Genomic DNA, 13,819 nt, shown 5'->3' on the forward strand with positions numbered 1-13,819 from the left:
AGCTAGCTTTGCATGCCGATGTAACTTAAGACATTTGAATCGACTTTTTCAACAAGACACGCAATACATATGCACTTGTGTACGTATAATATTAATAGTATTATTACTACATACCACGACTACAATATAGAATTATATATCAGATTCGTCGACAATATTTACGGGCTACACGTTGTCTTCGTCCGAGTCGTGGTACAATTTCCCAGGTTTGAGTTTGTACGGATTGTTCACCTTGCTCTTGTCCTTCTTGTCAGCTTTTGGTTTCGGAGGCTGAGACGCGTTCATGCTAAACAGCGACACTTCCGTGTCCACAAAGGCGGTTTGTCTGGTGTTTTCCTGCAGAAACGCCCGCGCTTGGGTTTTGTGAAACGCTCGCTCCTCCAGCGTACTCTTGGCAGCGGACGCCAGCCCCGACTGCACCCTCGCCTCTGCCATCGTCGACATCAACGGCGGACCTGTCAGTCGCAACGGGGATACCCTGGCTTGAGTGGTGGCTGCGGCCGGATCTTTAGTCTCGTCGATGGTGTCGTCTGCCGCTGCAATATACACTCGTTTGGTCAAACGAAGCGGTGCGAGCTGTCTCCTTTGAGGCGATGGCGGCGATTTGTCGACAACCATCGACAGCGCTGGCCCTTTGACACGCAGAGGCACGAAGACTGCAGGCGATGGCTGGGTCCCAGTCAAGCCACTGTTGCCGCAGCACTCCAATCTGTGACTTGCTTGGTCCCGAGCTTGGGTTACGATATGGCACGCTGGACATTCGATTGGACGCAACGCACACTCGGTGCGCTCGTGCGTGTCGAGCGTCCGCACCGTCAACCCCGAAACCCCGCAGCCCAAGCGACAGGTTACGACCTTGGCCGAGCACTCTTCGGATTCCTGGTGCTGGCGCAGTTTGTGCTTCAAGATCATACGGCCGCAGGGGCATAGCACAAGGCGGCACTGGCTGCTTTCGTGCCCCACGAGGCCCCTAGCTTGGACAAAGAGGCCGCAGCCAGGATTCCGGCACTGCACCATGCGGTGCGAGCAGTCGTGCGCCAAATGGGTCTGGCGACTGGCCAGCGGAACATTCTGCCCGCATTGACACACTTCACTGGCTTTGTCATCATCTTCGTCCGAGAAGGGAAGCACAACCATGTCAATAGATGGGCCGATGGGGACGATGTTGGAGGAATCGACGTCACGATGGTCGATGGCCGATGGCATGTCAATGTAGTTGGAGGGGAATAGGGCGTGGTCTGGGTGTTGGACTGGCACCGGGCCAACCGACGGCCCCGTGCGCACCACCACAACCGTACGTTGCTTTTGCTCCTCTGAATTGTCGACGACGGCTGTCGACGGATCGTGCAGTTTGTCCCACGTTTGCAGGTATTCCACATGTGCTTGCGCGTCCATTTCAGCCGCCAGGACTTGAGTGGAAGGTGGGCCACTTGTGCTACTGGACTCAGGATCCAGGTCGCGGCGAACCCGTGCCAACGCTTCGTCCACGACGTCCACCTTCTTGTCCTTCTTTTGGGCTTCGGGGTTTGCAATTGGAACCGCCGACGCTTTCTTCCCGCGAAGTTTGGCGACTCCCGCAACCCCCACGGCGGCCGCGGCGCCCAAGACAAATGTCTCAGCACTGAGCGCTTCAAAGATGCCCGTGTTGGCTAAGAGAGCGGTGGCCAGAACTGGCATGATGCCCATCTTGAAAAAGATCATGATGGGGTCGCTCACCACCCACGTCATAACCAAACCCGTGACGATCGATCCGATGAACACGTTGGCCAAGTCCCCGCCAATCGTAAACGCAAACTGCAGGACAAACCAGCCGGCAAACCCGTCGATGCATGCGCACATGACGTACAAAACGTAGTTGACCCAGTCGGGGAAGAGCGGTTTCGGAAGTTTCTGCGGCTGCCGACGCAGGAATTGGTTGTACAAGAGCCGCGACGTCATTCGGAGATTCTGGAGCTTTTCCTTTTCCTTGAGAAACAGCTGCCGTTCGTGCAGTGGCATCGCCGCCAGTTGCTTGGACTCCTTGGCCGCTACGTACAGTTCGAACCGCTTTTTCCACCGCTGCAGTCCGTTCAAGTTGGCCAGCACGGCGCGAAGGTCGGCTTTGGCTTGCTTTTGCATTTGTTTTCGCTGGAGTGTGAGCGATTTCTGGGCTTCCTTGCGGATGGTGCGAGCTTGGGTCATATGGCGTTTAGTCTGATACACAACCACCTAAAGAGTCGCAGGATATCATTAGTTTAGCATATTCGTGTATTCTTCTTACCTTGACTTGATCTTTCACAGCACGAAGCGCCGCGGTCTTGTGGTCATTCGAGCTGGATCGAGACAACCGGGTGATGCTTCGCCGAGCCAACGACTTTGTTGTGGACATGTGTTGGGAAAGTTGAGATTTGAGCAATTGCTTGGTGGCGATGAGTTCTTCGTTGGCCTGGCGAATCTGATCTTGGGCGTTCCGCAATACCGCCACCGCATCGCTTTGAAAGCACTCGGCGCATTCGTGGAACTTGCTGCAGAATTCCAGCAACGCTTTGCAATTCCGGAGTTCAACTACGTCAAACGGCAGGGTTGGAACGGATACCTTGAGCTGACCGGTGCCAGCATTGGTCTCGACGGCGAGTTGAGCAATGGCATCGGAAGTCAAATGTGTGGGCTCCAACTTCATCACCGCATTGTGCAAGTCTTGGTTGCCCCACATCGCGAGAAGTTTGGCCATGGCGTCATGTTCACTCAGTCGTGGCAGAACGACTTTTTCAGCTGCTTTGTCGACAGAGGATGGGTCCTCAATTGCCACGGTTGACTTGCGGGGGGCTTTGAACAAGGATGACATGCGCTTCCTTTTCTGGTGGTCGGTGGATTTTACCACAAGAGCAGATTCGTCGGGGGAAGATTCTGGTTGAATCCAAACGTCGTGGCCGTGCAAGACGAGGAAGAGAGCGCGAGATAATGGGCCGATCAAGGGACCGTCGAGGCCGTCGCGCTGCAGCCACCGAAGACACAGCTGGAATGAGCTTGGGTCGATTCCGTTGGAAAGCGTCTGCAGGTCCATGCGGAGGACGTCGAACTTGGTGTACTCGACTGGGTTGCCGTACGCGTCGACTTGAACTTCGATGACGTTGTCCGAGTCCTCCAGTTGGTACCGTACCATGTACTCATGCTTTTTGGCCGACTTTTTGAACAAAATCACAAACGCTAACGTCACGGGCATCATGAGCACAGACGACACGAGTCCGCTGACGAGCATCGTGCCAATGTTGGGTTCAAGTTGGCGGAGACGGTAGAGCACCGCGTTGATCAGCATCTGGCTCATGATGGTCGTAAAGATGATCATCAAGCGTTGGGGTCTACATCGCATGGTGAGTACATGTGATGTATACTATAACGAAAGTACCGCGTAAAGTCGGGATCGTAAGTCAAGAAGATGGACAGCAATTGGTGCTTTCCAGACATCCCGGCCCAGAATTCACGCACCAACGCTTTCATTTTTTCCGTCTTGGTCTTGGCGTTGACGACTTTGGGTAGTTGGAACAGGTTGTTCATGTCCACTTTGGTGCCTTCCACAAGCTTTTTCTGTTGTTGCGAGTACCCCACAGCGTCCAATCGATCCCGTCGCATGCCATAAAGCAACCCGGCGGCATACAAGATGAAGAACACGCCCATAGTCACGACGACTTGGAGGTTCTGCTTGACATCTTCCAAGGTCGTTTTGTGCGTAAACACCGCTACGACGTTGTCCTCGACGGCGTGCAGCGCTTGGTTCATTTGCGAAGAAAAGTCGGTCAAGTGGTTGCATTCGCATACAATGTAGGCTGGATCGGGGTCCTTCACCTGGACACATCCTTCTGACGACCACGCTCCTTTCTATATAGAACGGTGAATCATAGCAACTAATAGATTCACACATACCGAAATATCCCAATACCGACACATTTGCACTGGAATGTACTGCGGACACACGTAGGAGACGGTGTAGTTATTCGTGCCATTGCAAGATATGACTTTGAACAATTGATTCGTCAAGTCGCACGTGATATTTTTCACCACCGGCTGGTTCACAACGCACTGCACCGTGCCATTTAGTGGCTTGGACGGCATCTATCACAATATAACATCCACAGGTCAGAACTGGTGAAAATGAGTTGGTACACATGTACCGGGTATTGTTTGTTGTTTCGCATGCGAATGGTAACCCCTTTGGACAAGTTGGCCACGGGCATCGGAGTGTCGCCGCACTTTAAGTTCAAGCCCATCACGGCCGAGTTGATGACAGTGGCGCTTTCGTCGCCGTAGAGATTACTCGCGTACAACGCCGCGTGGGTGTCGACACTCGCACATCCCCCGTAGGTTGAAAAGTTGTCTGGAAACCCAAACGACGGACTCGTGTAGTTGCGCTTAACTTGTTCGACAGATAACGGCAATTGCACGATCGCTTTGGCGATGGCGCTGGCGTCGTGCCTTTGCAAAGTGAGTTTCAAGTTCTTGGTGTTCATTTGCACCGCAGCTTCTCCTGGCTCGTGGTCACTGAGCATGGAAGTAGCTAGCAGCGACACGGTGTTGCCAACACGAGTGCTCTTGGTATCTTGAGCATCCAGTCGTCGCCTTTGTTGTGTAGAAGTCGTCGCAACGGGCGGTGCGTCCAGCAGACTCGAAATGGATTGTCCGACTGCAGTGGTGGTAGCGGGGGATAACGTCACCGACGACGACGACGTTAGAATGCTGGCCACCAAATCTAAAGCTTGGGATTGCTGCGTGGGACTCAGCACGGCCACGTTGGCAGTGATGGACGCCACAGCAGAACTCTGCTGTTCCAGCGCCTGGGGCGTCGGCTCGACGTTGGCATTGGCCATGACCATCGAATTGAGCAAACTGCCCAGCATCTTTTGCTTCTTGTCGTAGTCTTCCTGCGACGTGTTGCAGTCGGTGCCGTACCACGACGACCCGCATGTACAGATGGCCGTGCACTCTAAAATGTCGTCGCTGCACTGCGGTGGGTTGTTGGTACAAGTCCCGTGTCCGGAACAAACGGTGCCAGAAATAGCAGTCGAGCAGCGCTTGGGGGGACGGGTTGGTGCCGGAGTGGGCGCTGGCGATCCGGCGCTGTCCGTTGGTGCGGGGACGTACGTTGTTGGCTCTGGTGTGGATTCTGGTGTGTCTGTGACGTTCGCAGCCGTCGAAGGCGTCACCATCATGGACGCCAGGATGTTGACCATGTTCAGAACTTTGCCGGGGTCGTTGCTGGCCGCCAAGTTTTCCAACTGACTGGTTTGATTCTGCAGGAATGCAGCTTGTTCAGCGTCGTTGTTATACGTGGGCAAGGTGACTTGCACCGTCGTAATCGACTGAGTCGTGTACCCAAGTGCATCGGCAATGTAGCTGACGATCGTAATCGTGTTGTTGGGCCCGCCGCCCGTGGGGAACACCGTGTCAAACGACGTGGTTAACGAGTAATCACTCAGTGTGACTTGGGGGGCGTCGACGGAGTACTCGCCCACAATGTACTTGAAGCTGAATTTCAGAGGCAAGTCCTCATCCACCCAATCCGTGCACGAAATGTGAAACGACGTGGCCAGGGTGGTCCCAGCTGCGGGTGATACCTCCACCTAAAAAAGTGTCAATACTCCATATACTTGAATTAGATATCGTACAGTGCCACTTGTCGGCGCTTCGTTCATCGTGATGGACATGGTGGCGGTGCTGACTTGGTCGAATTTGTCCTTGCCAGTCAGCACAAACGAATACGATCGACCGGGTCGCAAGGTATTGGGGACCAACACCATACGAAGTGATGTCTATACCAGACATACAACATGTGAAATAGCGATCGTTAAGGGAGGTTTTGTTTTTCGACGTACCACAGGGAGGCCAAACGTCGAGGCGGCAAGGGAGCCGTCGGAGTCGCCGTCAATCGACCATTGGGCAGCCGGTTGGGTGTCCAACACGCTGGTCACACTCCCCGCGAGAACGATTTTCGCGTCTGGATTGAACTTTGTGGTAGCCAGCGACAGGATTTTCGTGATCGGGGGATTGCCCAACACGACAGTAAGACTCACGATGGCATTCGACTGCCGACCAGTTGACGGATCGGATACGGTCAGCGTGATCAAGAGGGTCGCCTTGGGGGGCAAGTAGTCACGGGGGACGGTGGTCACGTCGCCATTATCGATGTCCAAGCCGTTGCAACTGGTCCGGCCAGTCGAAAAGTCTGTGCACGTCCACGTGTAACTCAATTCTGTGGTAGAATTGTCTGGGTCGAACGACGTCGTGCCGTTCAAGAGCAGGTCGTCCACGTTGCCGATGGTTCGATTCCCGCCTACAATCACTGCGACTAGGGGCGACGGATTGACCTGCACGAGGACGCTGGCCGTATTGTTCACTTCGGGGGTGTCTGCCATAAACACCAACACCGTGGTAGCGTAGGATCCTCGGTCAAGCTTACTCAATTTGAGGTTTCGGGGGTTTCGACTTTCTGACACCACGGGGACATTGTTGAGAGACCAGAGGAAACCCATGGACGGATTCGTTGTCGCGTCTCCACAGGTCGACACCATCGCCACGGAAGACAACTGAAGCGTCTGAGACCGCAACAATGACACTTGCGACGGCCCTTCGATGTACACAGATGGCAGCGGCATAGACGCTTTGGTCACGACGAGGTTGTCGGACGTGGCATTCATGTTGAAGAAGTTCGTGAGGGTCAAAGTGACAGTGTACACCCCGCCATACGCAAGCAAGTCGGACGGAATGGCTATGGACTGGTTGGAAAGGCCCATGTCGTCCAACAAACCAGGCGGATCAATCGTCCACTGCCACGTCATTTGACGCCCGCCAGAACCCGACGACGCTTTTGCGTTCAAAGCCAACCCATCGCATGATCCTGTATCAACAAGTCAATCCCCATATTAAATCACCAAGATTGTAACGATTGAGTTAGTGTGTGTACCAAGGTTGAGCGCGCCAGACACACTGATTCGAGGCACGAGGGGTTTTCGAGGCAGATCCACTTGAATCCAAATGGACGCCATCGACAGCACCGCGTCGGGTGTGGACTTAAGCACGTTTCCATTCAATCCAACAAAATCTTTGGGTAAAACAAGAGGAGATTTCCCTAACACCACGCGAATGGTCTTTGTGTTGGGCCACGAACACAGGGGGCTGTCACCGAAAACTCCCGCCACGGTCACGTTAAACACCAAACCGCATGAGAAATTCGTCGCGCCGGTAAAGTTGGTTTGGTCCACGGCTCGGTTGAACATCACGAGCAAGTCGGCGCCAGTGTCTCCAAAGTAAATTTGCTGCACCATGGGGGCTGGCGTCCGGTCGGCCGTCTCAATCGTCCGCAGCGCCACGTTAAACATGGCCAGTTTTGCATACAACGGATCGTCCGATGCAACGGTGTGCGTAATCCACCTAGTAGAATCGTGGTCTTAGAGATCAAATTGATGGAAATGGATAGAACAAGTCAACATACGTGTCGACGGTGCCTTGTTTGATGAAATCGTCGGTCGCATTGACGGTGATGGCTTGTCGAATGTTCCAGTCATCTGGTGTAAACGTCAAGGTGGACGGAAACACCCCAACTCGCACTTGGTCACACGAGAGGGAAATCGTGACCAATGCAAACGGAATGGTCGTCAACCGGATCGAGTAGCTATCCCCAAACACTCCTTCAGCCACGACCAGCTGAATGGCCTTGTTGGTTTGAGGCCCCGCGATGTCCACGCCAGACACATCCGGGTCTTGAATCACCAACGGAATTGTCCGGGCAGGGTCCACTTGACTGAAGAATGGATCCGAAGTTTGAATTTGCACCGAGCAATTCACGGTCAAGTCGCCATGGTCAACATAATCACGGGTAGTGGCTAACGCCACATTCCACGGATTGGTGTCGACCACGGTGGTATTTGTGGCGCTGAGTTCCACTCGTTGCCAGAAGTCGGAGCATGTCAACAGGAGGGTCACGGGGGCTTGGGAGGGAGATTTCAACGCAACAGAAAGCAGTATTCCCTGGCCTTCGACAATGGAAGACGCGTTGAAGTCGACGGAAATACCAGCGACGTACAACGTCTGGTCAACGGACGTGGTCGCTGACGTGTTGGACGACGGAATGCGATGGATGGCACTGAACGTCACGTTGTAAATCCCGCCTGAGCCCATGACGAGGGCCGTCGGCGGAATTTCCAGCAGAACATTTGGCGTCACTTTGAGAACCGTATTGTTGAGTTTCAATGATAAACCCAATTGCAGGACGCGAAGATACAGCTTCATGGTTTCCAGCGGCACGGTTCGATTCTGAACAAACGGAACGAATTGGGTAATAGACAGATTGGACCATGTGTTTGGGGCGCTGGGTACGACCGACGGGGCCAAAAGGACGGGGGGATACGCCACGGGTACAATTTCCACGCGAATACTGCGGGATGTAATCGCTTTATCTCTTGGGCTGGCAGTTTTGTGCTGAACGGTTGCGTTGACAACAACATCAAACACTCCAAACCAGAACGGAACTGTTTGCAGCGAAAATGGCTGGTTCGGCACAAGGTTGACGGGTTGGACGGTTGCAATGTTGTTGGGCATCGACGAGAATACAGCCATGCTCAGGTTTTCCATGGCGGAAGTAACCCCCACGGTGGAATTCAACACCACGGATTCCGTTTCTAGAAATTTGGACTTGGAGGCAAATAGTTGCAAAGACACCGCAGTGGCGGTGGGAATGACCGTCACGCTCCATGAATACACCGTGTCGACAGAATTCTGGGACTCTCGAACAATACTCCGCACGACGAGGGCAAACCGTAGGTCGCCCACAAATCCCGCACGGGGAACGACTTCCAACTGCGTCCACGGCAGGAAAAATGTCGATGGTTTGGCCAGAATCTCCACTACTGCTAGGGCGCTGCCACCAGAATCGACAGACACATTTACGCTGGATTGGTTGTATCGCACCAGCTGAATATGACTGGCGTTCATAGTCGCAAAGAAGCGAAGGTACTGATTTCCAGTCGTGTCTGGACTCTGGACTTGAAACCGGCAAGCAATGGATTCGTTCCAATACACGTACCACGCCGGGAAAAACACGGAAATGTTTCGAAGAGGTTCGAGTTGCATGGTCGGGGCCACGGGTTGTGACACCACCAGCACCGTGGTTCCAACGATTCGTGTGGCGGTGGACACTGTGAGGCGAGACGAAGATGATGCTACCTCGGTCGAAGTGGCGACGGCGAAGTACGATTTGTTGCTCGTCTCGTATTGTGGCCATTGCAGCGTGAGTGGCGACGCATACTTGGCACTTGTTTTGGCATCCACGACCATGATGTCGTCAAACGATTGAGGGGCGAGGACGACGCTGGTTTTCGTTGCGTTGACCACCACGGTCGACGATGCATTGGAAATCCAAGGCACGGCTGCCAGGGGAAAAATGCGAACGTCAAACGCTACTTGGTACCCCCCACCACTTTGCAACGAAAGGTGGAACACGCCGACGTACGCACTGGACACTCGCAATTGAATGGCGGATTGCAGGACGAGATACAGTCGCAACGGGCCTTGCGGGCCGAGATATTTCAAGCCCACGGTGCCAGACACTGGGATCACACGAGGGAGTGACAATTGGACACTTGTTTGAGCCGCGATGGAAATCGCCATTGTGGACCTGGATGGCAAGCTTAACTGCGCCGTGAACGTCTTGGGCTTGACCAAGATGTTCACTTGGGTAAGACCGTCGTCGCCGACAACGTACACCGTCTGGAGTCCAGAAAAATGGAATTTGTTCTGGATGTACACCGTGGTCACATCTTTGGACATGTTGTAGCTCAACACTGTTGTGTTTACCAACGGCTGGGGTCGTCGCGACTGGCCACTGATCCAAACTTGACTCAGAATGTCGCCATCCATATCCCAGAGTTGGCTGGCACTGGCCAACGGAATTGGAATCAACGCATCTTCTTCGCTTTGAATCGACAGCACATTTGCAATCGACATGTTGGGTACAATAGTGAGTGCAATGTGTCGAATGGTAGCCAATTTCGTCGCGGGTTCAGTGCTCGACACGAACAAGTCGATCTATCATGAAAAAGGTGCAAATATGAATGGACGTGTATACGATTGTAAGAGTAATAATCATGTACCATAAATGGTCGTGTGAGGTTCTGCACCAACAATCCCTGCAGTTGCCAAGTCGATTGGTTGGCCGACGACGCATTTACAGTGTATTGGTTGACGGTGTCGTTGGTGGATTGCAACATCCACCCGGGGCTCCAAAGCGACTCAACCGATTGCGATGGTACTGATATAGTCACAACGAGCTGGTCGTTTGGATCCAGCGGTGTGATTTTCACTTGGAAAGCAACGTAGGAAGCAACGGAGAGATAAACTTTAGGCGCAATGTCCACAAGCGGCAACGTTGGCAACGAACGCACGACCACTTGGATGGGTATTGATTGATTCGAACTGGCCCGGCTCAATGGGATCGCGGTGACTGTAAAGGGTAAAATGCCAGTCGTGTACTTGACAAGCGTCACCACAAACGACCCATTTCGCAAGGAATCGCCGGCTAAAATCACGGTGCTTTCTGCGCTTCGTGTAATGGATCCATTGGACCAGGAGATGTTGGCACATAACTTTGGAGGACAATCTAGCACGACACTTGCCACGTTGGCTTTGTCTGCGATGATGGGAAGGACAAATGGAGTTCCTTCGTCCAGTTCAAAGTAGGTTTGGGGAAGTTGGACCAGAGGAAGCGTTTGGGCTAGCTGCACTGCAACGGACATGAGTGCGGTGAAATTTGCCCCTTCCAATGGGTCTGTCACCACGGCCTGAATCGAGCAAGAAAAATTCACCGTTGGTGGCATTGGTTGCCATACAAGTTGAATACCCATCGAATTCACTGGGCCAGACAACTGCACTTGATACCCGTCGAATGCCGTCGTAAACACATTGGCTCGCGGTAGCGACACTTGCCACTGATCTCTCGTTTGAGTGACTTTTCGTAGTACACCGACTGGACATGTCACGTACACATCCAGTTTCTGGGACGGATCTGTCAGGGCCACGCGCTTGATGAACACCCAAGAAGTCCCCTGAATACTACTGGACAATCGGGTGGGAGTCACATCGAGTTCTGGTGGTTGGGGGATGCCTTGGACATAGAGCGTCGTTTGGTCCACTGCGGCACTGCACAGCAGTGATTTCTGACAGCAAGTTTCAAAGCCTTGGGGGGTTAGCACGGAACCAAGACATGGCAACGGGGTATTGATCGAAGTGATGGTAAGCGTGGACACGTTCATGGAGCCAGACAAGTATTTTCGGGGGGTGAGAACCACGGATTGATTGAGCCTCGCCACAAAACCTGGTGTCAGGGGACAATATAGACGGGAGGACACCACCGAGCAGGTCAAATTGGCCACGGACGCAATATCTGACGTCTCCAGAATCAAAATCGTACGAGACGCTTGTGTATATCCTGTGGCCATAACAGAGTCCACGGCAACAAGTAACTGGATGACGTCATTTTCTCGAAGCACCGTCGTTGCTGTGACTTTGGCAAGTAGTTTGGACGCCACGGGGAGAATGGTTCCGTTCCAATCCGAGGTCGATATTGCAAATGTGTCGTACGCAGAACTTGTCAGCGTACAAGTAACTGTGATCGCCCCAGAAAAGTACCGCGTTGGCGTGAACGCAAGCACGGATACAGATTGCGGCATGCCCAGACGAAATTGAGTTGGCGTCAACATTGTCGCTTGATTGTTCAAGTGGAGCAACGCTCGTGTTGAACGCCACGTCCAACGCCAATATGCCTTGATGCATGTCCAGAGGATGCAGGGCGGCGGATACGTTGACGAACACCGTGTTTGTCGCAAAAAACAATTGCGAAGGGTCGGACACGACAGTGAGGGACGGCGGCGAAGCTTGCAACCAATTCAAGACGAGTTGGGTGGACACGGCCATTGTTTGTGCGTCGGGGCATAACGAGTAGACGATGAGATTCACCACTTGCCTGGATATGTATGTGGGAGGAGGCTGAATGGTAAGTGGCTGCTGACGGATGCTGCTTACGTTGGAGGTCACAACGTTCTGGTACCATTGCCCTCTGAATCGATACCCGGGTATATCTGGTAGATGCAGTTGAAGGATACAAGGCGGTGGTACGGTGGCTTCCAAAATGATCAACGTTGCGGTGGACCGATACGAAGCAGACAACGTGGTTGAAAACAATATCACGCTTGGTGGAGATGGTAATGGGACTTGCACCTTGAATTGCAGCTTGAATGGCTTGACGGTTGTGTCATTGGAGACCAAGAGGACCACCGTCGAGTAGCCAAAGAAACCCAAAGCTGGGACCACCACCAACGTCGAATTCTGGGAGCAATTTACATTCGGCTGACGGAACTGTTGAAACGAGCTGTTGACAGCCACGTGATCCAACTCAATGGCCTCGATTTGAGACGCATTCCACGACATGGAACACTTGGAGCTGTTGAATGCACCGACATTTAGGTAGTCGGTAAAAAGAGCGGACAGATTCAGCTGTGACGATGAATGTGGCCCCACCGAGAATTGCATAGCTGTCGTCGCCAAGACAATGGGAACACTCGTAGGCAGGTAGTTGAAACTCCAGGAAAACGACGTCGTGTGCGATGGAATGTCCACAGAGGCAGTAGTTGCCGTGCAATTGATGCTTGTGACAGTTCTAGCAACCCGATTTGAAGTCATGTTCCACGAAACGACGGATGCTTCCGACATGGAAGCAATGTGGAACACCCCATAGTTGTTGCGTGTAATCCAAGTGTCATGCCTCGTGACAGTGATATCCTCAGAACAGTTGACAGACACGTCCGTCAACCCCGTGACGTTGGAGACGTTCAACACAAATGACGTCCACGCTCCAAACGCCAGCGTTTTCTCGAACGGCAGCAACTGAGATGTCGGCCACGGTATTTCCAGGTCTTCAACCGTCAAGAAACCAGTGTACACCCACTGGGAATTCCAGTTCTTGCGACGAGTACTGAGTCGGATGCCGTATTGAACTCTGCCAACAAATCCAAACGGCATTCGCACTTGCAGGGCTAAAACGTCCAAGTTCCTTGCAGTGTCACCGTCCGCGGATCGACTCGGTATCATCCATCGTCCATTGCTTAAGTACCCAGTGAGGTACGACACTGAATAATTTGAGAGCATTTCGACAGCATAGATGCTGACTGACCGGGCAACCGTTTTGCCAACAATCCAAAATTCCACCAGCACTTCATCTGCAAAGTGAAGAGTAACATTCGACAGCTCAATTGCGGCTGATGTGTTGAAAGGTACAGAGCTCTCATAGGAGACATTTCCCACAAGTGGAGACCTCACCACAGGTGGAACGTTAGCTGGAACAAACGCTTTCACCTTGTTCCCCCACATCATATCTCCACCATAAACCCACTTGCATGACGAATTCGCTCGTTCCGTGGTCAGTCGAATGCCGTACGACACCGACCCCACGAACGAATGGGTCATGCCGATGGAAATCAGCACCGTGCTCAGGCGACGGGATGCATTCTGGTGCGCCGGCCACACGAGGGCTGGCAGCGTGTACGACCCATTCGCCAGCGCCGCACTAGTGTGGTACAAGACGGGGTAGTTGGTCACAGACTCCACCATGTACACCGACACCGTCTTGGCCACGGCCGGACTCTGGACTCGCACGTCCAGCGTAAACGTGTCTGAGATTCCGAGAGCAATGTCGGACAGCTCGATGGAGCCGCTCGTGTTGAACGCCACGACAGGCGTGGGTCGGACAGACCCAACGACCAACCGACTCGACTTGGAGGCCGGGTGCAGCACCGGCAAC

At 53.3% G+C, this 13,819-nt stretch overlaps 2 protein-coding genes across 2 annotated transcripts; both read right to left on the bottom strand.

Annotated features, from left to right (window-relative positions):
- Positions 1–68: 68 nt before the first annotated feature.
- On the bottom strand, positions 69–11,276 carry H257_14635 (hypothetical protein; the record flags this gene model as incomplete). Its single annotated transcript, XM_009842524.1, has 11 exons — positions 69–2,208; positions 2,261–3,338; positions 3,386–3,855; positions 3,901–4,089; positions 4,149–5,123; positions 5,178–5,594; positions 5,640–5,783; positions 5,847–6,868; positions 6,935–7,401; positions 7,463–10,053; positions 10,119–11,276. The coding sequence occupies 11 exons, from the start codon at positions 11,274–11,276 to the stop codon at positions 166–168; spliced, it is 10,554 nt and encodes a 3,517-aa protein (XP_009840826.1). The 3' UTR covers positions 69–165.
- A 220-nt stretch (positions 11,277–11,496) lies between these two features.
- On the bottom strand, positions 11,497–13,687 carry H257_14636 (hypothetical protein; the record flags this gene model as incomplete). The annotated part of the gene is made up of 1 exon (XM_009842525.1): positions 11,497–13,687. Exon 1 carries the CDS (start codon positions 13,627–13,629, stop codon positions 11,497–11,499), a length of 2,133 nt encoding a protein of 710 aa, XP_009840827.1. The 5' UTR covers positions 13,630–13,687.
- Between the last annotated feature and the right edge of the window lie 132 nt (positions 13,688–13,819).

This window comes from Aphanomyces astaci (assembly GCF_000520075.1).
Source record: "Aphanomyces astaci strain APO3 unplaced genomic scaffold supercont1.59, whole genome shotgun sequence".
NCBI lineage: Eukaryota > Oomycota > Saprolegniomycetes > Saprolegniales > Verrucalvaceae > Aphanomyces > Aphanomyces astaci.